Source organism: Papilio xuthus, unplaced genomic scaffold (genome assembly GCF_000836235.2).
Source record: "Papilio xuthus unplaced genomic scaffold, Pxut_1.1 DF827714.1, whole genome shotgun sequence".
Taxonomy (NCBI): Eukaryota; Metazoa; Arthropoda; class Insecta; order Lepidoptera; family Papilionidae; genus Papilio; species Papilio xuthus.
Genome location: NW_013530935.1, coordinates 1529166 through 1553093, shown reverse-complemented (window position 1 = coordinate 1553093; position 23928 = coordinate 1529166). Strand labels below are relative to the sequence as shown.

At 33.4% G+C, this 23928-nt stretch overlaps 3 protein-coding genes across 5 annotated transcripts; 2 read left to right on the top strand and 1 right to left on the bottom strand.

The window, feature by feature from the left end:
- The first annotated feature begins 6 nt into the window (after positions 1–6).
- On the top strand, positions 7–2969 carry LOC106116754 (mitochondrial pyruvate carrier 2-like). 2 transcript variants are annotated; one of them, XM_013310745.1, is made up of 3 exons: positions 7–258; positions 332–372; positions 2657–2969. In XM_013310745.1, exons 1-3 carry the CDS (start codon positions 174–176, stop codon positions 2876–2878), a joined length of 348 nt encoding a protein of 115 aa, XP_013166199.1. In that variant the 5' UTR covers positions 7–173; the 3' UTR covers positions 2879–2969.
- Positions 2970–3874: 905 nt separating this feature from the next.
- On the bottom strand, positions 3875–11167 carry sip1 (septin interacting protein 1). Its single transcript, XM_013310408.1, has 13 exons — positions 10987–11167; positions 10779–10890; positions 10522–10665; positions 10010–10209; positions 9346–9465; positions 8915–9084; positions 8296–8479; positions 7459–7662; positions 6600–6817; positions 5859–6055; positions 5542–5760; positions 4907–5070; positions 3875–4368 (listed from the first exon to the last, which is right to left on the bottom strand). Exons 2-13 carry the CDS (start codon positions 10882–10884, stop codon positions 3970–3972), a joined length of 2325 nt encoding a protein of 774 aa, XP_013165862.1. The 5' UTR covers positions 10885–10890; positions 10987–11167; the 3' UTR covers positions 3875–3969.
- Positions 11168–11457: 290 nt separating this feature from the next.
- On the top strand, positions 11458–22525 carry LOC106116832 (protein FAM160B1). Of its 2 annotated transcripts, XM_013310875.1 has the most exons (13): positions 11458–11606; positions 11689–11829; positions 12274–12495; positions 12949–13371; positions 14270–14463; positions 15257–15362; positions 16137–16317; positions 17013–17134; positions 17649–17803; positions 18485–18610; positions 20940–21030; positions 21477–22051; positions 22331–22525. In XM_013310875.1, the coding sequence occupies exons 1-13, from the start codon at positions 11562–11564 to the stop codon at positions 22440–22442; spliced, it is 2493 nt and encodes an 830-aa protein (XP_013166329.1). In that variant the 5' UTR covers positions 11458–11561; the 3' UTR covers positions 22443–22525. The 2 variants fall into 2 exon arrangements, with proteins under 2 accessions (XP_013166329.1, XP_013166330.1); XM_013310876.1 differs by lacking the exons at positions 20940–21030; positions 21477–22051; positions 22331–22525 and adding an exon at positions 19354–19513.
- The last annotated feature ends 1403 nt before the right edge of the window (positions 22526–23928 follow it).

Here is a 23928-nt window from a genome sequence, read left to right as displayed (position 1 = left end):
AACATGAGACAAATCAAAATGACAGAAAAACTTTGACAAATTGAATTGTGCCACTGCCAACAAGTGGCAATTCAAATTTTTATTTTAATGACTTCTATTACATTTTAGTTGTAAGGTTACTGATACCATTCCTGATATTTGAATATAAAAATTTACAACAATATAGAGTGACAATGTCGAAGGTATATAGAGCTTTGATATCGGCTACAGACAAATTTGTCCCAAATAAACTTCGTCCGCTATGGGAACACGAAGCTGGTAAGAATTTTAACAATTCTTCTCGTTATATGATTTCTTAGATATTTTTATAACATGAAGTATTTTCCTTTAGGTCCCAAAACCATATTCTTTTGGGCTCCAGCATTTAAATGGGTATGTATGTCAATATATTAGACATTTCAAGGTCAGCCTATATTTATTTAGACCTTGTCTAAGGGCAATGATAAGTTATCTACGTTGTTAGAATACAACGTAACAAATATGTATTGATATTAAAAATTCTTAACAGCACCAAGTTTATTTTTGTGATATGGAATCAATATTTGATTAATATATATCCAAGAATAATTGTTTTTATTTAGGTATTAATCAAATCTAATCCATTCATCCAGTCTACTGTGAAATTTTCATTCATTTGAATTTATTTCAATGAAAATTACATACACCCACACTTACTAGGATTGTTTCTCAATATTTATTATATTAAATGATATTACATGAAGGACATTACAAATGTAGAAAGCAAATGCAGAGTATAACGGAAAATTTGTCATTTCCATTTCATCGCAGCATGAGTTCAACAAGTTTCCATCGATCCAGGTGCTGTGGATAACATCCTGACAACATATTCATCCTTCCAGGGCTTGGTGATAGCAGGTTTGGGTGACCTAACTCGACCTGTCGAGACATTGTCCATACCCCAGTCCGCATCCCTAGCGGCGACAGGAATTATTTGGTCGCGTTATTCACTTGTTATAACACCAAAAAACTACAGCCTGTTTGCGGTTAATGTATTTGTGGCGATAACTAGCCTTTACCAAATTGGAAGAGCTTATAGACACCAATCTATACACAAAAAGGAATAGTTTGTCTGAATATTTTCGGATTGTGGTTTAGATTACTGGGTATCAACTGTCTGTGTGCTACTGCACATAGATAATGTAGATGAAATAAATAGATAATTTATTAGTTTTACGACTAGATAATTATTCGAACGACACAATTTATAGTATCAGAACAAAAAAGTTTAAAAATATTGCACATTTCGATACTTATCAGTAATGTTACAAAAATCGTTAAATGTTATAATGGTGCTCTTTTCTTTATAAGTGTTACGTTTCAAATAACATGTCTGTGATACAGTATGTTTAAATATTTTAAATGATTTAACTTACACTTTGACATTTTTAATCTGTGATGTAAAAGAAAAATAAATCAGCCACTTTTGTTGACACTGGCTGTTTAATTTTCTTGTTTTACCGGATTAAAAAAATAACCAGCATCTAGTATAGTATTACTAGAGTTGGCACATTTAGCGGAAGAGTAGTCTTGATTGCGGTGTGCCAAATCAAATGCAGGTTACTATGTTGGGTGTATAGACAACACTGTTCACGTTATCACGGGTATTGTAAATCATGTTAGAAAAATTAAAGTAATATTGTTAAATTATATTGTCTATTTTTGTATGTACGCCTTTTGATAGTTTAAAAATAATATACGAATCTATTTTTATCACATATTCCTATCTTTCTTTTTTTTTTCATCTTCTCGCTATCCATCTTTCGTCTTATAATTTTTCATATATTATTTATAATTAAAAAATCTATTATCTATGGTAATGAAAAGGCATTCAAGTTCAACAAATAAGGTAATTATTGCATATCAATGCATGCATGACGTGTATTTTATGGCTTTTTGAATGCAATGCTACGTAACTAATATATTCTTTTGAATTAACATTGCATGGAAAATGAGATGTATGGAAGATCATACAACTCACGTCTCAACATCTCTACAGAGTAAATCTATGTATTGTTTGGTGTCTTGTATTATGTTCTGAATATATTGGTTTTGTTATTTAAATTCTAACAGAAATAAGGGAATAACTTGTGGTTATTTATTTAGCTAATTTTTTTACTTATATTGCATTTTTTTGTGCTATATAGTAGTGTATTTTACCAGTAGTTAGAAGTAGGTAATATACTAATATAATATATTTTTTAATATTAGTACTTAATTTTAAATTTTTATAACCTGTATAATAAAGCTTGATGTGTGTTTTTAAAGGTATATTGCTTTTTGTAGTGCATTTAACTTATAGATTATTTACGATAAATCAGATATCAGACGTATGATTAAGTTCCAAAATCCAAAATTACAGATAAAAAAAACTTTTATTATCTATGACCAACTACTTTTTTTTCATAAAATTAATTGAGATGCTGGCCACAAAATTTAAGAAGTTGTAAAATCTTTATAATCTTTGCATTTTTTTACTTATCTCCGAGACTTATTTGAACAGAATTTGATTTATTTGAACATTGCGATTACTTTTCAAGGTAAAGATAAAACATAAATAAAGCCTAGACGATCTGTTGATAAAACGTCTGATATCTGAATTACATAAACAAATATTACAATTTTTTTTATTTTTCAGGCGCTCGTTGCGGCATCTGTAGATGATTACAGACGTCCATTAGATAAGGTCTCAACCACACAATCGGCAACACTATCTGCTACAGGCCTTATCTGGACTCGTTATTGTCTAGTTATTAGACCTGTTAATTATTCATTGTCTATATGTAACTTCGCTTTAGGTGTTGCGAATGGCATACAATGTTTTAGAGCCTACCGGTACCAGAATTATTTGAAAGCTTGAAGTTTTAAAATTCTTACGCAAATAACTCCACTAATAAGTTTTAAATGATTTATATATATCTACTATTGGAATATATTAAAATTTTTAACATAAATATTTCATTCTAAGAGTACGTTCGAATACTTACATGTTGACAGAGTATTAAAAGTTTTCGATAGAAATTAATCCCTTGATTTTGTTTAAACTGATATATAAACACGGCTAAACACTCACTTATATACGTCCGGTGGCGGCACCGACTAGTTTCGAGCGCATCGTCAAGCCTTTCATCAGGATGAGTGGTACTGGTATTATTATTATATACATGAGTGTTTAGCCGTGTTTATATATCAGTTTAGTATAATGTCTCACGAAAGTTTTGATTTTGTTTCTTATGAAAATAATTTTACTGTATAATTCAAATAATTATTATCAGTATAAAGTTATATACAAAATATCTGAATTTCAGTATATATTTACCCAATGTTTTATTATTATTTATTTTAATAAAGACTTCTTTGTCCACTATGTCACAAGTGCCATTTTAAACCGAATTTATCTTAGTTAAGATGGTTTTTATTTATGTATATAATAAATGAAATAAATATTATTGTTTATTATAAACACTTGCCTGTTCAAGTTCAAATTAGTTTAAGAAAACCTCCACTTGCCATTATACAAATTATTAATAAATTGTTATATTTTATATTTGTTTTTTTTTTTAAATTAATATCTAATTAATCATCTACAATAACATTGATGGAGCGTCGGTGGCTCAGTGGTCAAGCACTTGACTTGCAATCTGCAGGTCCTGGGTTCGAATCTCGCCATGTACCATGTGCCATGTGTGTTTTTCTATTTCCGATTTACATATGTACTTCCGACGTTCTTACGGTGAAGGAAAACATCGTGATGCTGCACATATCTGAGAAGAAATTCAAAGATATGTGTGAAGTCAACCCATAATAAACCATATCCTAGCAAGCCTAGAGCTTAATTGAAATGGTATTATAAAAGAAATATTTAGTAAATTTACAAAAAAAAAGCTAACATTTAAAAATAAATATGATTTGTTTCAGTTAAAGTTAGTCAAGAGAATAACTGCCAATTATTTATTCTTCAACCATGTTCAATAATCTGTCCATACCAATAGGTCCGAAAGATCTGCCGCCATCTTCCGAAAACATAATGACATTTCTTATTACATAACACTGCATCCTTCCTATCTTGTACAATGGTCTCCCTTCTCTCGTCTTCCCCGGTATCGGTACAAAAGTTATCCCCTTTTCTATACATTTAGTTTCTAAAAGTTCAGAGAAACTCTTATGTGGGTTGGTGACGGCCAATATTTCGTTGATTTTCGACCCCTCTTTGTTATCAGGGAGGGTGAAGCGCGGGGGTGGGGGAGGCTCCACACTCTCCATGTCAGTGCTTCTGTTCATCATGTCCAACGCTTTACGGAACGCGTCACGTACCGCCGGCTCTTTTAATACCTCTTCGGGGAACATTTTCTGTAAAGATTTACAAAGTTTTTAAAAAGTAAGCGTCAATAGCTTAATGGTTAAGGGTACGGATTTCCGACCACGAGGTCGGGGGTTCGAATCCCGCCATTCGACTATTGTCGCAAACCATATCCTAGCACAAGCATAGAGCTTAGTTCGAATGGTTAAAGAAATATTAGTAAATTTACAAAAAAAATCTGCTAATATTTTATATTAAAAAAAAAAGTTTATCATCAAAAGTAAGAAACTTGTCTTCTTGTGATATGACTAATTATTGTTATTTTGTAGTCAGTTTCAACCTAGGTAGGCAACTGAAACGTAACTAGGTTAATCTCATATAAAATATCACTAATTTATTCGAACAAGATATGCAACAGATAAAGTAGAAAGTAGATAAGAGACAAAGAGAATAGCAAAAGAGAGAAGACTGGAAATTGCTACAACCTTAACTATGTTTACAGTCTGGAAGTAAAGGAAATGGAAAAACGTAACGTTCGTTATAATGTGGGCGTGGTATGTGTAAGCTCCTCCCCTTATGTTATCTGACCTTGAAGTTTGTATAAGAGTTGAGTACGGTGGCGTGGGGCGGCGCGGTGTTGAGCCAGGCGGCGAGCGCGGCCAGCCAGCGCGGCAGCAGCGCGCGTGCAGCCAGCGCGGCCACGCCCGCCGCACCCGCCACATCCACCCACTGCACGCACCACGACCACGCAGCTGACAACACACAAATCAACTTAACATACCTCTACACTGAAGACCTTGGCACCTACTCTAAGTCAGGGCTGACTATGTCATAGTCAATACTCAGTGCGGGTTGACTTCACACTTATCTTTAAATTTCTTCTCAGATTATGTGCAGGTTGCATTACGATGTTTTCTTTCAGCGTTATAACGTCAAATAAATGTACATATGTTTATGGAAAAATAAATTGAAACATGATTGGATTTGAACCCAGGACCTGCTGATTACAAGTCAACTGCTTAACCCTTGAGCCACTGATGCTCATAACATATGCGAAGCATTAATCTAAAAAAAATTAAGAACAAATTGATAACCTCTTTCTTATTGAAGTCTGCTAAAATATAAGGACTAGAAACATGTGGCGAAATTGAAATATCTATTACGTTACTAGCAAGAGAGACAAGGCACAAACAGTACAAGTTAGATGAAGAATGATAAGTTACTATTCTCTGTGGCGAGTAGTTGTACAGGCGCGTGCTGCAGACAGTGCTCCAGCTTGGGCAGCACGTGGTGGTGCAGCAGCGGGCGCAGGGCGGGGCCCCACGCGCCGCGCCACGCCGCCAGCAGCTCGCGCGCAGACCCGTCCGCCGGGTGCCACGCCGCCAGCGCCGCCGCCAGCCGCGACCGGATCAGGGGGTACGTGCTCGTGCTCAGCTCGCTGCCTGACATCGTACCATCATCACTTAAATATTGGTGGCGCTTCCAAAACATTCATCTAAATACACCAAATGTGATGGGGAAAAATGGTTTAATAAGTTACCAGCCAGTTGATGCCATGGCAGCACCCAGTGGTGCAGCGGCTGCGTGTCCCCGGTGGGGTCCCAGGCGCGCACGGCGGCCAGCAGGCGCGGCACCACGCTGCGGCCGGCACACGTCTGCAGGATCCACTCGGGGCACGCCGCCGACCACCGCTCGAACACTGCCAGCATCGCCTCCGGCCTGCGCGGGTTCCACACCCTGCACACACACACACACAAATATAAAACGATTACTTAATTTTTCTCATTTCTATTGTTAGGAAGAAAATCCGACACTGCCGGTGTACTGGCGCAACACTAGCCTTACTAAAATGTCGACGTTTATGTCCCCTCACTAATCATTTCAAAACTTTACTTTATAATGAAAGCGTGCCATTCGCGCCAAAGGATTCTAACTAATCATGTCGAAAACTATGAATTTTTTATAAACGAGAGGAATTAAAAAACTCTAAGAATGATAATTACAGCGCATAGCTGTCGCCCTACACTCCGTCCACGCGGAATTTAAAAAAACTTAATCAGTCTATGTGTCCTTCCAGACTATGCTCTACATGTGTGCCAAACTTTATTAAAATCCGATGAGTTGTTCTCGAAACACCTTCAAAGAAACATCCATCTAAAAATTTGCATCTAACAATGAAAAAATTTTTCAAATCGATTCAGTTTCAGAGTCTATGCAATACAGACAAATCCTCATTACAATCCTAGTATAAATTACGACAAAAAAAAATTGTCACACTTACTCAGCTGCAGACGTGATCCTTGGCATAAAGTGTTGCCAGAGCAGACTGTTATACGCTGGTTCTGTCAACAACTTCTTCCATTTGAGGAAGACAGGTACAGGCTCGTCAGGACACTGTAGCGGCTCCCACTGAGCCAGCAGCGCACTGATCAATGGACTCACTATAGTTCCACCGATTGTACCCAAACCGAACATCTCATATTCAACAGGAAATGACTCCTAGAAAGAAATTTACATTGCACTACTTGTCGCACACGACTCCGCCCGCACAGTAGTAAAAATCTTAATTAGGAACTATGTGTTGTTCCAGACAGTGTTCTATATCAATGCCAAATTTCAGCGAGAAGCATATAGCCGTTCTGGAGATACCTTCTAACAAACATACATCCATCCATCTAAACATTCGCATATATAACATTAGTAAGAAGTATCATAAAACAATATTTTTCAAATATGTTTACGCCTCAAGTTCATCACTACAACATTGTGTTTTGCGTAACCACTCGTACGATGTTCCGAGCAGTCAAGACATTTGGAAAATACAATAATGTACTCGTTATATACGAAATTAACTTAGGAACGGGTAATATGTCTAATCGACTAGGTTGGCAACATTGCCTTAGATATTTATATATGCTGAACCCAATAATCTCAGAGTTCAGTATTTGCCAAAAAGCAATTTAAAAAACTCATTTTCATTTAACGAGTGAAAGCACAAAGAAATTATATAAATCTTCAAATAGATTTTTAACTTTGACCGACTAATTTTAATTTTATATACATAAGTCCAATTTAACTTTTATATCTACCCTCACAACTCTTATAAAAACCTTATTTCTAATAAAATTATAAAAACATACCATCAAATCTTCTAGAACTTCGTAAGCTTTCTCCAGAGATAGGTCAGGTTTGTTCAATTCTTCTATCCTGTGTGTTATGGTTTGCACTTTGTCTATCACCACGTCTTGTTCTTGAAGTTTTATGTTACACTCTTCTAAATCTCTTTCTAATACTACTATTTCATCTTCTGCTGCTTGAAGTTCACGAGCATTTTGGATAATGTCCTATAATCATTAAAATACACTTTTACATATGTAAAAGATGTTATTTTTTTTTGTGTAGCATATGTTACACAAAAACAATTCATAAATAAATACGCTTAGTACTAACGTTTGCGCTAGTGGTAGCCACGCCCATTTCTATTATATTTACGCCCTTCATTTAAATCGAAGGGTCTTATAAGGTGATGTTTAAAACCTCACACGCGGACCGTAAATCGATTTTACGGTTTTCCACAGATTAAAAAGAAAATAATAGGAAATATTGCTTATAGGAAATAAAGTATGTTTTTTTCACCTCATAGAAGACAAGGGGGCTAAAAGCAAGAAAAACACAGATGTTCAACGACGTCCATGGACATATGCAATACCAGAAGATACCGAACTAAGGCTCTGAGTTGTAGGGGTTTAGAAATACCTAAATTTTTACTACTTTTTTTGCACAGATCCTCCTACTAGCTGCCGCCCTTGACTTCGTCTCCGCGAAACTAAAAAGAAATGAGTAGCCTTTGTATTCTTCCAGACATTCAACATCTATACTAAACATCAGCTAGATCAGTGCAGCTGTTCTGCCACTGATACCTCTGCTACTGATACCTTTAAACATCTATCCATCCATCCAAACATTCGTAGACCTACCTGTTCACAGCTGTCGACCACAAGCTGCAGATTGTGTGTGAGTTGAGGTGCTGCGAAGTGTCGTAACTGACGACGTGGTTCATGTTCATAGCGGGGTGCAGCAGCAGCCAGCGCGTGGTAACCACTCAGTACTCGTTTCTGCTTCCCCGTCATGTCTATCACCGGCACACGGGCCAGCTCACTACTGTTTACCAATTTACTAATATGTACTTTTGGACATTACTAGCTGTCGCCCGTGACTCCGTCCACACGGTATTAAAAAAAACTTAATTAGCCCATGTGTTTTTTAGGCTATGTTTTACATGTGTGCCAAATTTAATGAATTGTTGAGCCGTTTCGGTGATGCCTTCAAACCAACATCCATACATCTAAACTTGGATTTGGATGGATTTTTGTTTGAAGGTGGAACAGGTCAATGGATTTTGATGAAATTTGAGACACATATAGAACATAGTCTGAAAGAACACATAGGCTACTTATTAGGTTTTTTTTTAATTGTGCACAGACGGAGTCGCGAGCAACAGCTAGTCGTTTAATATTATTGAACTTAGTAAACAAGAAAAATTATTGTTCTTTCCTTCCTAACAAAGTTGCTGATAATGGAATATTCTAGAAGTACCTGCCAATAGTATGCATCGTGGGTTTACCCTCTTGTATGACATCCGCCGCATCTCTGTAGAAGTAACGTCCCTTGTGAGATTTCTTCCAGTTATAATTCTTCTCTGAGGTACCTTTTTCTTGGTCTTCCTTCTCTTTAAGCCGTTTTTCTTCTTCTTTTTTGGCTTTTTGCTTAAAAACGGAAACAATGCTAAGTTACATATATGTTACATGTTACTATTTTATCAATTCTTCCAGCGAACAGAAAATCCCAGAAATGTTTCTTCCCAGTAATGTTGAATAATAAAAACTAACCTAGATGTAGTCTTTAGCCACCACAGAATACTTCAAACCTCTCAATTAAGGCATACGAGCAGACAATAATTAAAAAACACAAATGTTACTTAAACCACGTAATAGAATTGAATCTTAAAATACAATATTTTTACTTACAGTAGATTTTTCAGGTCCATAAGCACCAATAGCTCCGCGCCCTTTCCTTACAGTCGCCTCCACAGGTGCAGATATACCTTGAAGTTCTTTACCAAGACCTTTACCAGGTTGGTAACCCATCTGTAAGGAATTAATACAAATCTTACTAACATAATATATATGAAAGTTTATATGGATAGATGTCTGAAGGTAACTCCTACACGGCTGAACAAATCTTGGTTAAATTTGGCACAGATGCAGAACAGTCTGGAAGAACAAATATTCTACTTATGAAGTTAGATTTTAATTTCGCGCGAGTAGAGACGGGGGCAAAAGTTAGTATTTATTTACAAGAATGATAGGAGATATTTTATAGTTGTTTAACTATTCAAAATGTTATCTGAGAGCAAAATAAGGCAAAAAAGGGAGAATGAAAAGTAAGAGGTGCATTTGTTAACCCATATGGCATAAAGAAATTATTTTTAATCATAAAAAATATAAAATCAATTAAAAATTCTATTATTGTCCGAATCTTAATATAATTACTTTCAATTTCATAATTATTATTATCTACATATTAAATTAAGGTGCTACAGTTTCAGCAACCATGACTTGCATATATTTTTGATGATTTTATTAGGTTTTTGTCAAAGATTTTTGGTTCTTGACAGGATTTTCTCATTACCTGTAGTAATAATTTAGCACCAATGCCCTTAGTATGTTTCTCCCATGCTCCAACACTTCCACCAAGATTGGCTGGCTTCAGCCCTTGACCTAGTCGTCTTATTCCAGCAGTGTCGGTGGGTAGTGGCTCATCATTGTCATCTTCATCAGAACTATCTACTATTAATGGTCTAGATGTTGATGCTTCTTTTGATTCTAATTCTGTGAAATGATACAGAAATATTTATGCAACAAGAAATTATATGAATTGAATTAAGGAATTTACATTTTAAAAACAGGGACTAAGAGACATAGTAATGATTCTATTAAACATTCTCAGTAGAATTACTGCTATTTAATTATAACATAATGTTTAAGCATAATCCAAGTTTAATTCTGTTCCAGAAATTCACAATAGGCTTATATATTCCAGTGTTCTTGTATACGTTGGTTTCAGGTTCTCTCTATATATTTTTACAATTAAAGTAAAATTGGGCTGTGTTTTTAATAAATAAGGCCTTAATTTGTAGTTACCTTTATTTGGATCTTTCTTTTTGCCCGCTTGCTGTACCCCACCCGCCACAAAACCAATTGGTGCTGTAAAGTCTTTTTGTTTGCGAGACCTCTGCCTTATATTGTCTTCATTGTCTTCTTCATCACTGTCCTTTGCCCAAACACCTAAAGAAAATGTCAGTTCTATGTTAATTACCAAAACCTATAGTTATACTAAAAACCTTTGAAACTTGTCATTATAAATTTATGTCAACAAAAATGAAATCTTTATGTCTTACCATAAATTTGATGCTCTTTTTTAGCTTTTCTCTGTCTGTTTGGATTGAATTCGTTGTCCAGGTCATAATCAGTTATCTCGAAACGTATAACTTCGTCGTCAGACATCTTGCACTATAGAAAATAATAACGAGATATATGATCAACAAATACAGAATAAAAGTTTAATTATTTTCTAAATTATGATGATAGTAATATGAGGACACGTACAGGTTAAGTATATTTTTATAATTACTTAGCGTATTAATAGTGAATATAGGAATACTAAGTATTTAGTAGCGTAAGGGTAGTCAGTATTAACAAAGTTTGCCTCAATGTTATTCACAATCACAAGCCACCCCTCGTAAAACTCGAGCCAATGTTTAAAAAAATTGTTGTTGTGTATCTTAGCTTGTCATTTTGTTATTTTTTGACGTTGACAATTAAGCATTGACTTACGGTAAAATAAAAACAAAGACAATCTATTCTTACTGCCACTAGCAACTAAACTTGAACGTGGTTATTATCAGGAAAATATCTTTTATCCTATTACTTTATCCCTTTTTCAAATTATCAAACAATATAATTTGAAATACTTAATAAATTAAACTGAGAATAAAATTAATTGAAATCACAAAAGGATTTCTTATTGGAAACTGGACGTACGTTCCATTCTATCATTTTGTCAAGTTTGTATTCTTCAATTTTGACGTAATAAAATAAAAATGCTATGAACCAAAACATTTATTAAAATTATTCATCTAATAAACAGTTAATTGTATGTGATGTAAATTGCAACAGCTAAGATGCTTAGCAGATTTTCCGATGTCCTACAAACCGCTGCGGACGTAGTAAGTTTTATTGTTTTTGTAAATAAAAGTATTTAAATTTTCTATCACCAAAAGGACTAATGATTTTTTACTTACATATTAGCTTGCGCCACCGGCTTCTAGGTTAGAGGACTTTCAATATCATTGGAAAATGATAATCCATTTCTATCAGAATTACGATGATTGTAATAAAATCCACATAGAAGATACAAGGATTCCTCATCATTTCCATCAAATGTTACAGGTTAGCTTATTATTTGTATTTCATGGTCATTTCATTGTTTATTTATTATTCGCGGCCTTCATCTTTTACCTAGTTATTTATTATACAACATAAATTGAACTTAAAATATTCGTTATTAATATTGGCAAAAATGTCACATTAAATGTTTTATAACTTTCCATATATTTAAATGTTTAAGCACATCAGCACAAGGTTAATGTTTATGTTAAATAATTGTTCTAAATACGTCTTTGTTACTGTTTTACTGTCTTTGTTACTCTTTTAAGATAACATGCAATAAGTTTTACTGTCAAAAGTATAGTAAATATTTTATAACCAAAGTAGGACATGTCATCTTTCAACCATATCACCATGTTTCAAGGCAATCCATTTTTTTATTGGATTGTCAACCCTTCTTAGTTATGTGTATGAGTTATGTCATAGTAATAAACCATTTCTTTTTAGCTTATAGTAGATGAAGAGAAGGAACAGCAAGGTGGTACTGTTGGTCCATGCTTAGAGGCTGTGGTGCAGAGATCAATATGCTGGTTGGATGCTCTAACAGCGCTTGCAGCGGCCGACAGACCTCCTGGTGCAAGGTCATTAGCTTTGACCACTGGGACTGCGTTATTGAGGCGGACAAGACAACCTTTTGTTAATAGTGCACATGTGTTCAGGCCTTTACAGGTGGGACATATTCAATAACTCATTCTTATAGCAGTTTTTTTTAATTGTAAAGATTTTTTTTATAACTTAATTTTGTTTGTATTTAGTTAAGATCACTTAGACATATATATTTGATGGTTTTAGAATCATTCTTTTATAATTCGGATTTTGTTTCATATGGTACCACTACTTTGGATGTACAGTCAGCTGCATAAATATGTATTATATTTGCAGACATTCACAATCTTTTTCTGTATATACTTTTGGTTTTGAAAATATGTTTGAACTAATTGGTCCCTATACTTCCCTTTATGAGTACATGCCCTTGATGAATACATATGTAAATATTTTTGAAATCTATAAAAGTTTATAAATGTATACATATTGATGTAGCTGACTGTACATTACTAGTGCTAAGGGACAATTTATGATAACAATAACCAACATTTATTAATTATTCCATCTAATTTTCAGAGGATGTTAATACAATGCAATGAAAATCCTGCTTCACCTACGGAAAGAGAAGAAGTAGAGTTATTATTGACTCTATGTGGACTGGTCAGGAAAGAGCCTGGTCTTGCCAATATATTTACAACGCCGTTTGTAGAAGATAAATCAAGTTTACTAAGCATACCTGAAGATATACAAAAATTAATACCGTTAAAAAGCAAAGTGCAAATGCCAAAGAAGAATCCGTTATTTGAAGTTGAAATGATGCCAAATCCTATGAGAAATATATCCATAGTTAGAACTAATTCTAAAGATGATAGTGCGGTTACAAAGTCTAATAGTTCGATTGCGGATGACAATGCATCTTGTAAAAGTCAGAAGACGGTTTACGAGGATAATGATAAGTTTCTCTTGATTGATTTGTTGCTGTCTTATTTAAATAGTGCTGTAAGTATGATATATAATTTTATAATATATAACTGGGTTAAAAAACAGATAGTAGTTGAATTCTGAATATGCATATGAAATATTATAAAAATTAGTCAAATCTGTTTCGGAGGAGTATGGTAACTAACATTGTGACGCGAGAATTTTATATATAAGACAAGCTTTTGCCCGCATCTTCGTCTTTAATTAAAAACTAATTGTAGTTTTGGAGTTTAATATATTTAACACAAATAATAATAATATTTGTGTATTTCCGTTTGACTCATATCAAAGTTACATATTATATGTTAACCTTATCTTATCTTTTGCCATTAAATATACGAGTTTTGCAACTTGATTATCATATTACTAACAGTTTACATTCCAGTATTATGAAAAATTTATCGTAATTTCTTACAAATAACTGTTAGATATGGGTTTAACTATTTTAACTAATTTCATTGTGACTTCTAACCAACTTTGAAAATAGATTTGTTATTTAATTTGTATTGTACAGTAATATCATAGTAATATTCGAAATTATGGATGGATGGATTTCATTACATATCTCCAAAACGACTTAACGGATCTCGATGAAATTTACAATAGGTGTAGAACATAATCTGGAAGAATACATAGGCTATCTACCAAGTTTTTTTTTAATTCCGCACAGACGAAATCACGGGCAAAAGTTAGTACGGTAAAGATAGGTTGGTAGTTCAGATTGCAAATGTTTTATTGACCTACATTATTAAAACTTGTGAACCCATAACTTTATCCCGTCATCATTCACCACCACCGTCGTTCCCCCCGACAGCGTATACCCCCTCCGTGGCTTCCGTAAACCTCAGATCCATTTTTTTTTCTCCGGGAGACCTCAAGGAACACTTCTGCTTTTTAATTAACTGCTTTGTTTTAGGACAACCAAGTAGTGTTGCGAGCATGTGAGGGTATCATGATAGTGTCATCATTACCAGAGGATGATATAGCCAATCTGGTGACAAGCTGCAGCCCAGTCTGTGAGACTATCATAGACAAACTGGCTGAGAAGTACAAGAGTATACCGCCACATACCGACCCCAATGATGTAGACCATTTAAATATAACTTGGGCGTGAGTTTTTCTTTATTATATTATATGTTCTATCAATATAACAATATTCATAGCGTATAAATTACATTTTTTGTGACTTTGGTCCTTCGAGTCAGATTTTATCTAGTTAAGGTTTTGTTTGTACAATTTGTTTTTTTTTTTTTTAAGAAAAATATTAACAGATTTTTTCGTAAATTGACTATTACTTCTTTTACCATTCCAACTAAGCTCTAGGCTTCTGCTAGGATATGGTTTGCGACAATAGTCGAACGGCGGAATTAGAACCCCCGACCTCGTGATCAGAAATCCGTATCCTTAACCATTAGGCGGTTTTGGTTTAGTAGATTTACAAGTTTATAATTGAAGCGCCAATAGCCTAATGTTTAAGGGTACGGATTTCCGATCATGAGGTCGGGGTTCAAATCCTGCCATTCGAATATTGTCGTAAACCACAAGCACAAGCCTAAGGCTTAGTTTGATTAGTACAAGAAATATTAGTAAATTTACAAAAATCTGGTAATATTATAATAATTTTTTTTAAATGGCCAAGCTTCAATAGACAGAGGAAGGGACACATAAAGTGGATATTTCCCCTTTCTTCCTCAAATCTACCTCAACCTTCCCATCACTGTGTAGTATAAAAAAGTGTGGGTATGGGAAGAGGACTAAATCTTGACCTAGGTAATCAAGCACCAAACCAAAGATGTTATTTGCTGGCTTACCGCTGTTTTTAATTTTAAATAAAAAATGTTTTCCCCCAATTCTTTCAATTTTAATAAATATCTGAATTTGCCTATGTTTTGTTTTTCGTCAGGTATGTGGCGCAGGATTTTGGTGACAAAGGTTACAATAAGTTCAATGGTTACCGAGAACTGACAAGTTTCTTCTCGTGGCTGGACTACTGTGATACTTTGATGAAGGTACATAATGACTTATGTACTCTTGGGAAATTTCAAAATGTTATAGATATTAATTGCTTATATACTTTGAACTAGAGCGTCGGTGGCTCAGGGGTTAAGCACTTGACTTGAAATCTGCCGGTCTTGGGTTCGAATCCCACAATGTACAAATATGTTTCGATTTACATATGTACCTGTTGTCTGACGTTGGTACGACTCAACGAATTTTAATGAAATTTGACACACATATAGATTATAGTCTGGAAGAACACATAGACTACTTATTAGGTTTTTGTTAATTCCGCGCCGATAGAGTTGCGAGCGACAGCTAGTATAGGGATAAAGGTATAAATAACTAGCTGTCGCCTGTGACTCCGTCCGCACAGAATTAAGAAAAATATCTTATAAAGGTGCCCACGTGTTCTTACAGACTATGTTCTATATGTGTGTCAAATTCAATAAAAATCCGTTAAGCGGTTATGGAGATGTCTTTAAACAAACATCCATCTAAACCAGTGGTATCCAAACTTATTTTGTCTACTGCCCACTTTGAGAATAAATATTTTTTACCGCCCCCATATTTTCACATATTTAAAAACCACTATAACTTCAAATTAAATTAATTAATTATTGTGACCTATATATGTATATTAACGGAGAATTGTAAATTAAACTTTTACTATAACCCGCAACTTGAGACCTGCAGCGCCCACAAGAGGACGTTATCGCACACTTTGGGAAAGACTGGTCTAAACATTCGCATTTATAATATTAGTGTATTTTTGTTGTTGTCAGGAATGTCACCCATGTATCGCGGCGCATTTGTCTAGAACATTCCGTGCTCAGTTCCTGGAGAGTGCGGGCGAGCTGGCGCTGGGCGGTGCTGGCAGTGCTGGAGGTGCTCGCAGCGCCACGCTGGCGGCCGCGCTGCTCGCCAAGTGTCTGCGTGTTGTTGATTCACAGGAATTAATCAATGGTACACTATTTATAACACAATATTCTAAACAGACTGTAAAACACTTATAGTAAGTTTCTGACACCTAAATCTCTGTATAAAACATATCATCCCTGTCCTTAGGGAATATACCCATACTACGTGACTTATTTTTTAGTTTTTTTTAAGACTGCGTGGATACTTAAATTACTAGTGAACTATGTATTATGAAAAAAAAACAACTAACGACTACGTCAGAAAAATCTGAGCCCCCCCCGCTCCTGTGACTGACTGTAGTATTTTGAAGACACCCCACCCCTCTAAACGAGTCACGTAGTATGGGTACGTTCCCTAAATCTTTGAGATGAGATCTATGTTTTAAATGAAGTTTTTGGGCTCAGAAACCCACAGTTTGTGGTAGACACCAGCAATACTATAATTGAATTTACTTCTCAGTACTTTTTCTCAGATTTTGACTTTATTTTATATGAGATGTTTCCTCTCTTTCTGTCCTCTGTCCATCCCCACCTTTTTCTTATAAAAGGATAGGAAGGGGAAGTAGATTTGACAGAGGAGGCGACGGATAGGGAAAGGATATCCTCTTAGTGTGTGCCTCATTTTTTGATGAAAGGTCGGCAATGCATGTCTATGGACATTGTGCGTTTCGCTATTTAGGCGAATTTTCATGGTAAATTGGTCGTTTACCTTATGTAATAACGAAATTAATATTGTTCCAGAGTTCTCTAACTGGTTGGTGGGTGAAGGTGAGATGTCAGAATGGCCGCTGTTGTTGTCACTCATCAACAACTGTCTCACAGAAGACCATGATCTCACGCTGGAGACATTGAGATTCTTTGAGGTATTTACCTACTACTTTTTAGACAATTATAATATACCTAGGTACTGTTAGGAAAATCCGACAGTGCCGGTGTACTGGGAGAACACTAGCCTTACTAAAGTTTCAACGTTTATGTCCCGTCACTATTCATTCTGGCACTTCACTCTGTAACGAAAGCACGTTATTCGCGCCAAATGATTTTAACTAATAATGTGTAAGAGCACAAAAAATGTTTTTCGAGTTTCTAGATTTAATTTCCTTAGTTAATACTCCTCATTCCCTTTCAGTATAGTGTATTCTGCAATTCAAGAACTTTTATTTGATATCCATATTGAGGGAGTTGTTAAAAAATATGTTCCGTCATTTTGTGTCGGCGATCATCTTGCACCAATTTTCATCAAAGCTAAGAACACTCCAGATTCACCTTTCAAATTCCATCTCATAGCAGTTGCCGGGACTTTGTCCGCGCGGAATTAAAAAAAAAGTAGCTTTCTAACAGTGAAATATTTTCTTAATTGTTTTTTATTTTTTCCAGACAATAATAGAGAAAGGTACAGAGCACAGCATCAACAGGTTGGTGCTGTCCCGCGTCTGTTCCAGAGGATACTACGCACCGCAGCCACTTCTAGAAGAAGACGAGAGAGATAGACTGAACGACCTCTCACTGGCGAGGGAGCGAGAGAGAAATAGGTAGGTAATATTTTGGTTGGTAATATTACGCAAATTAAACCTTATTTCAAATAACCCAATGAAATGTCTGGGTTTCGCTTAGAAAGATAATTAATAAATGTTCATATGTTGAACTGTTCCACTAAGCGACAAGTTGCTCCAGGATATGGTATACGCTTAAAAAAGCGCGGCGTTAATCGCGCTAGTGGAAAAGGGTTTTTTACTTTTTATATCGTAAAGTGGTAAACGAGTATGCGGCCATTTGTATTCGCCGGAATAGCGAAGCGACCTTGACAGACATCTGCAATTACCGATGCGATACTTTAATTGACGGAGGAGGGACGCACAGGTATAGGATATTTCCCCTATTTATGCGTTCCCCTCCTTTGTCAAATCCATTTCCCTGATCCGTTCTTTATAAGAAAAGGGTGAGTAGGGAAAAAAAGGATTAAAATTAGGCTGTTTGCCTATGTACTAATATTACAAATGTTAATATTTAGATGGATGGATGGATGTTTGTTTGTAGGTATCTCCAGAACCGCTAAAATCTCGATGAAATTTGATATACATATAGAACATAGTCTGGAACAACACCTATGTGTTGTTCCAGTAGTAGCCTATGCTACTTATTATGTTTTTTTTTAATTCCACACGGACGGAATCGCGGGCGACAGCTAGTGGAAAATATATGTTTCGTTTCAGGGAGGCGATGAAGCAACTCCAGCATGAGGACCACATCAACGAGCAGATCAATGACATTCTGCAGCATGAGGGAGTTGACACCAAGGAACAACCTGACATGGAGAATATACACAGAGTTATTAATAGGTAAGAAGAATTATTTTACCATTGCTATCTCTTTTTATTTTAATAAGAATGAGTGGGATGGGTATATGTTCATACATTCATAGAGAAATTTCACTTTAACAACTTTCTTTCGATTCTGCACGGCTCCTTATTGTAATTGCGTGATGTTATTCATCTTCCTTAATAGTTGCAATATTGAATTCAAAAACAATTTCTTAAATCCGTTTACCACTTTTTGATATTAACAGTCTCAAATAATGTATTTCGTATTGCTAGTGACATGTCATTTTTGACAGCTGTCAGCTGTCAGTACGAAACATAGTGATGTAAAGAATCGTTTAGAAGTTAATTTACTCGGTTTTGACGATTAATTGATTGAGACGTTTATAACATTACAGAAAAAAAACACTGGTGAATTTTTTTTTGACAATTAATACACAAAATTTTTACGGAACTTAATCATATTTATGTTGTACATTTTTTAGCTTATTGTATAAAAATATAGCTAGATTTATTATTAAAATTCTGGTCAAAAATAATTTAATATCATCTGTATTCTGATATAAAAAAAAATAAGTTAAGAAAATTACAAAATGCAAACGAACTTACAACCTCTTTTTACAAGTCGGTTAAAAATAAAAAAATAAACAAATATATTTTTTAATGACTCGTGTTAACAATAATTATAATATGGCGAGGTACTAACACTGAAATAATAATATTTAGCAATTAATTCCTTAACAAAACTTTTTTACAACTTCTAGGCGACTTGAACTACTAAAACTACGAATAGAAGAAATAATGGCTGACGAAAATACACAAAACACCACAGATAATAATCCTATAGATTAAATATTCCATAGATTAAAAAGGCTCTATATTTAATTCCGACCGATAAAAATATGGTATTTAAAAAATACTTTTTTATTGTCTTTAATTATGGTTTTTTTATTAAATATTTTACAAATAATTTAATGTAGGATTTACAGTTTGTAAATGTTTGTAAATAAAATTTTACAGGTTATAAATTTCTTGCTCATATTTTTTGTATAAAAAATTAAATTTAAATAAATGTATGTATTTATAATATAAGAATAATTTATAGTTAATTTTAACGTAATTTACGATAATTTTTTTTTGTGATATGAAAAGGTATTTAAAGATTGGCCATACAGTTATTTATCATTTAGTACAAAATTATTTTTATAAAGTTTAATAATATTGTTCCTATATTCGCCTTTAAAATATAAATATAAAATTTGTGTTCTTTAAGCTATTAAAAAATTTGGGGGTGTAGAAACAAAATTTTAGAGGCATTTTTTATTATTTTTCTAGAAAAAACTAATTTACAGATATTTTTGTTATTGTTTTTTTTTGTTCTTGTTTAAAATATCTTATTATGAATTAGGATTTTATGTTTTTTATTAACTTTTTAAAAAACTTTTCTTTGTTTTATACTTGCCACAAATTCTAGCAAGAGACAGGAACATAATAGTGTCATAATATTTACCTTGTAATAATTATTATTAAAACATATAACACTAATTAGAAAGTAACATATCATAGATATATAACAAAATCATATTTAATTCATAAACGTAACCTATTATTTACTATTGCTTATTTTTCATTTTAAATATAAATTTAGGTTTTATGATGATCTCTGATTACTAAGCATTTATAACGCAATATAAATGCGTTTATTTATTGCAGAAACTATACGAAAGAAACTTCTCTTTTTTCAAAGTTAATCAACTTGAGGTGGATTGCAAATCTACTTAAGGTGGATTGCAAATTAACTTGAGGTGGATTGCAAATCTACTTCAGGTGGATTGCAAATTAACTTGAGGTGGATTGCAAATCTACTTGAGGTGGATTGCAAATTAACTTGAGGTGGATTGCAAATCTACTTGAGGTGGATTGCAAATTAACTTGAGGTGGATTGCAAATCTACTTCAGGTGGATTGCAAATTAACTTGAGATGGATTGCAAATTAACTTGAGGTGGATTGCAAATTAACTTGAGGTGGATTGCAAATTAACTTGAGGTGGATTACAAATCTACTTCAGATGGATTGCAAATCAACTTGGAATAGAATGCAAATGGACTTATTACTACTGTAAATGAAACTATTTTCGAACTTTAATCCATAACATAAAGTTATCAAAGTTCATCATAGTTTCACATAATCTTATTACAGATGTCAAAAAGGTAAATTCGGAGTCACAAAATCTTTCATACAATCCTTTTTAGGTTTTCCTATTTTGTTAGTATATAAGTATATTTGTATGTGATGATATTAAACATTTTGTCTGTAAGTCTGTAGTTTGATTGTCCCGTACATTTGCAGTTTCCTGCTGCTGCTGCCGCGCGCTGTGCTGTCGGATCCCGTGGGCGCAGACTACGAGCACTACATACACGACGCTCAGAGACATTATCAGGTTAGCTGTTACCCGCGTGTCCGGCTGCGCGGAATTACGAAACACATAATTAGTAGACTATGTGTTCTTCCAGACTCTTTCCTATATATATGCTAAATTTCATCAAGATCCGTTGAGACGTTCTGTAGATACCTTCAAACAAACATCCATCCAAGCATTCGCATTCAATTAATACGATTAAATATAGCCCCGGCTTTGGTAAGATTAAGCTTTTTAAAGGGGAAATAATTTTTCAAATTAGTTCTGTAGTTTTTGAGTTATTACGTTAAAAGATTTTTTTTTTATTTAAAAATTTTGTGAGTCGTCTGATGTTAAGTGATAATAGCTTTCTATTAAAAAGGGGAGAGAAAAATGATAATGTTTAAATTTGATAGGCTTTCAAATGTAAAAAAATCATCCAAAAAGTGGGTAAAAGTACCCCATTTTGTAGTATAATTTATTTTTAGCTTTGGCTAGAAATAACATCAACATTCAGTTGGCCGACTGAACAAGGAGATAATACTGCAAGCTCTACACACAGTTACGACAGTCGACCTGAAGCTGACATACATTTAGACGAGGCATTCCGACCTCTGCATCGCACCATAGATAAGGACAATTGGACCACAGACAACGCACATACCAAAGACAACGATACCAGAGACAAAACAGAATGTTTCTCACAAAAACTAATCATACGTTCACGAGATGTAACTTCATCAGTGGCCGAAGATTTCGATGAAGGTCCCTTCTTTAGAATGCTTTTTAAACTTCTCTCGGAAATGCATCTTCGTCCTTATCAAGTGAATTTGCACCTAACCTCTATAATATCAAAGTTGGCTTTAATGCCTCATCTATACTTACATGAATATTTATTAAATCCAATGTTACCGACCACTAAAAAGACACAGACTCTGTTTAAGACTTTGCAAGATCTCGCTAAGAAATTGACTATGGAGATCCCAAGGATAAAGAATTATAAGAAAGTCATAGAAAATACGAGATTGCAGCTGATGAGTGAGGATCCCAGTTATGATGAGAGGTTTGTTTTTTTTAATTATTTTCTATATTAACGCGATTTAAAAACAAAAAGCTAAAGACAAGGTTTTTCGTCGATAACATCATGTAAATGAAATATATTTAGAATATTCATTAAATATTTGACGTTCAATTATTTTAAAAAAAACAAATATTTTAAGTAAAGTTTAGTAAGAAAACAAAATATACTTTTTCTAGTTCTAATCACATTTGTAAATCTGATGTTGGCAGTTATGAATAACAAAAAAAAAGAAAAAAACTGAAAAAAAATTCTTTTTTCTAGCGGTGACCACAACCAACTAGTCGAAAGTTTAATAGTCCTAGAAGAATTCTGTAAGGAGCTGGCCGCCATCGCCTTCGTCAAATACCAGCACGGCATGCATATGCACAGATGAGTGTTACCATAAAAAATTTAATTGAATTTATTGAAAAAAAAATGCATTAAAAAAGTACATCATTTTTTTGCAATTTTTGCCTGTTAAAGTATTATTAGAGCTTTTTGTATATTTTTTATAAGAATTACAATGCGTTTAAATTTATAAAAAAACATAAAAAAATCATAGTTTTCTAATATTGCTTTTAATTTTGGATAGTAATTGTCAAAACAATGTAATTTGGTATAAAATATTATTGTGAGAAATATTCAGATAAAATTATGCTTGATTTTATAGCGAAGATAAAAATATATTTATAAAATCGATGCTTTACTGTTGGAAAAATTGATTTATTTCTTAACTATTATGTTTCTTTATTTATTTGTTACTTTGCAAAAATCGTTAATGTTTTAATTTATTTTAATTTTATTATTAAATAATCTTGTAAATTCATGTAAATAATATAATATTTGTGTGTTAAAATTACAAAAATGCAATGTAGTTTACAGATTTTTTCTTACTGGCAATAATATAAGAAAATTTTAAATTACATTTTATTTTACAAGGATTTATAACCAAGGTATGCTGTGTTAATTAGAAAAAAATCACTTATGTAGTAATTTCCTAGTCTGAAACAATTTTTTTTTTTGTTAAATCCTATACATAATTTTATTTTTTATTTAAAAAAATTCAATATTTATCTATATAGAATACATAAATACAATTTGTTTGAAATAGAGTAAATTAATGTAGCCAGTTTGTGATAATGTTATGAGTACGGCAACATTATTTTATCATCTGTGCTGTCAACTTAAAATCTTAGTTAAAGTTTTTAACTTTAGCCTGTTTTCGTGGAATTCAAAGCAGTTTTTTTCAGTTCTATTGATTTATAATGTTTATGGAATTAAATAAATGCATTTATAATTTAAATTAATTTATGTAGGATTAATAGAGAAGCTATTTTGCACAAAAATGTTTATTTTTCACATATTATATAAAATTGTCTATGTTTTATCCGTTGAATAGAAATATACGAAAAAATACGGCGTTTCATTAAACAAAAATAAAAAAAGCCATTTAAAAATGTGGTCAATGTGATTTTTTTCATCATTTTCATAGATGGCGCTGTAATTAAAAGGTTGGCAAGTTTTTATTTATTGGATAGTTAAATAATAAAACATTTAAAATGCAATGATGATTATATTTTCTCAAAATTAAATAATGCACTATAAACACGTAATTAACCTTTAAACAAACAAAAAAAAACTGTTAAAACTATTTACAAACATGGAATTCTTTACGAGTGTCTCACGTTACAGGAACAAAATTATTATATTTAACGCCATTTAAAAAAAATGGTCCATTTTAAAAACAAATACGACATACAAAAATAGTCTGTGTCAAGCCAAAGCTGTCAAAAATTTAGAATCGATTTCTTATTATAATCGAGTAGTCTAATATCCGATTTAAAATAAAATAACTTTTTAATTATATTTTGACTTAACAC

Bases quoted from the DNA above. Each gene is read 5' to 3' on its own strand.
- LOC106116754 (XM_013310745.1), top strand. From the start codon at position 174: ATGTCGAAGGTATATAGAGCTTTGATATCGGCTACAGACAAATTTGTC. The intron at 259-331 runs GTAAGAATTTTA...ATTTTCCTTTAG, and splicing joins GCTATGGGAACACGAAGCTG to GTCCCAAAACCATATTCTTT. The intron at 373-2,656 runs GTATGTATGTCA...TTTATTTTTCAG, and splicing joins GGGCTCCAGCATTTAAATGG to GCGCTCGTTGCGGCATCTGT.
- sip1 (XM_013310408.1), bottom strand. From the start codon at position 10,884: ATGTCTGACGACGAAGTTATACGTTTCGAGATAACTGATTATGACCTG. The intron at 10,210-10,521 runs GTAACTACAAAT...ATCATTTCACAG, and splicing joins AAAGAAAGATCCAAATAAAG to AATTAGAATCAAAAGAAGCA. The intron at 5,761-5,858 runs GTAACTTATTAA...GTACGATGTCAG, and splicing joins GCCATGGCATCAACTGGCTG to GCAGCGAGCTGAGCACGAGC.
- LOC106116832 (XM_013310875.1), top strand. From the start codon at position 11,562: ATGCTTAGCAGATTTTCCGATGTCCTACAAACCGCTGCGGACGTA. The intron at 15,363-16,136 runs GTACATAATGAC...TGTTGTTGTCAG, and splicing joins ACTGTGATACTTTGATGAAG to GAATGTCACCCATGTATCGC. The intron at 16,318-17,012 runs GTACACTATTTA...ATATTGTTCCAG, and splicing joins TTCACAGGAATTAATCAATG to AGTTCTCTAACTGGTTGGTG.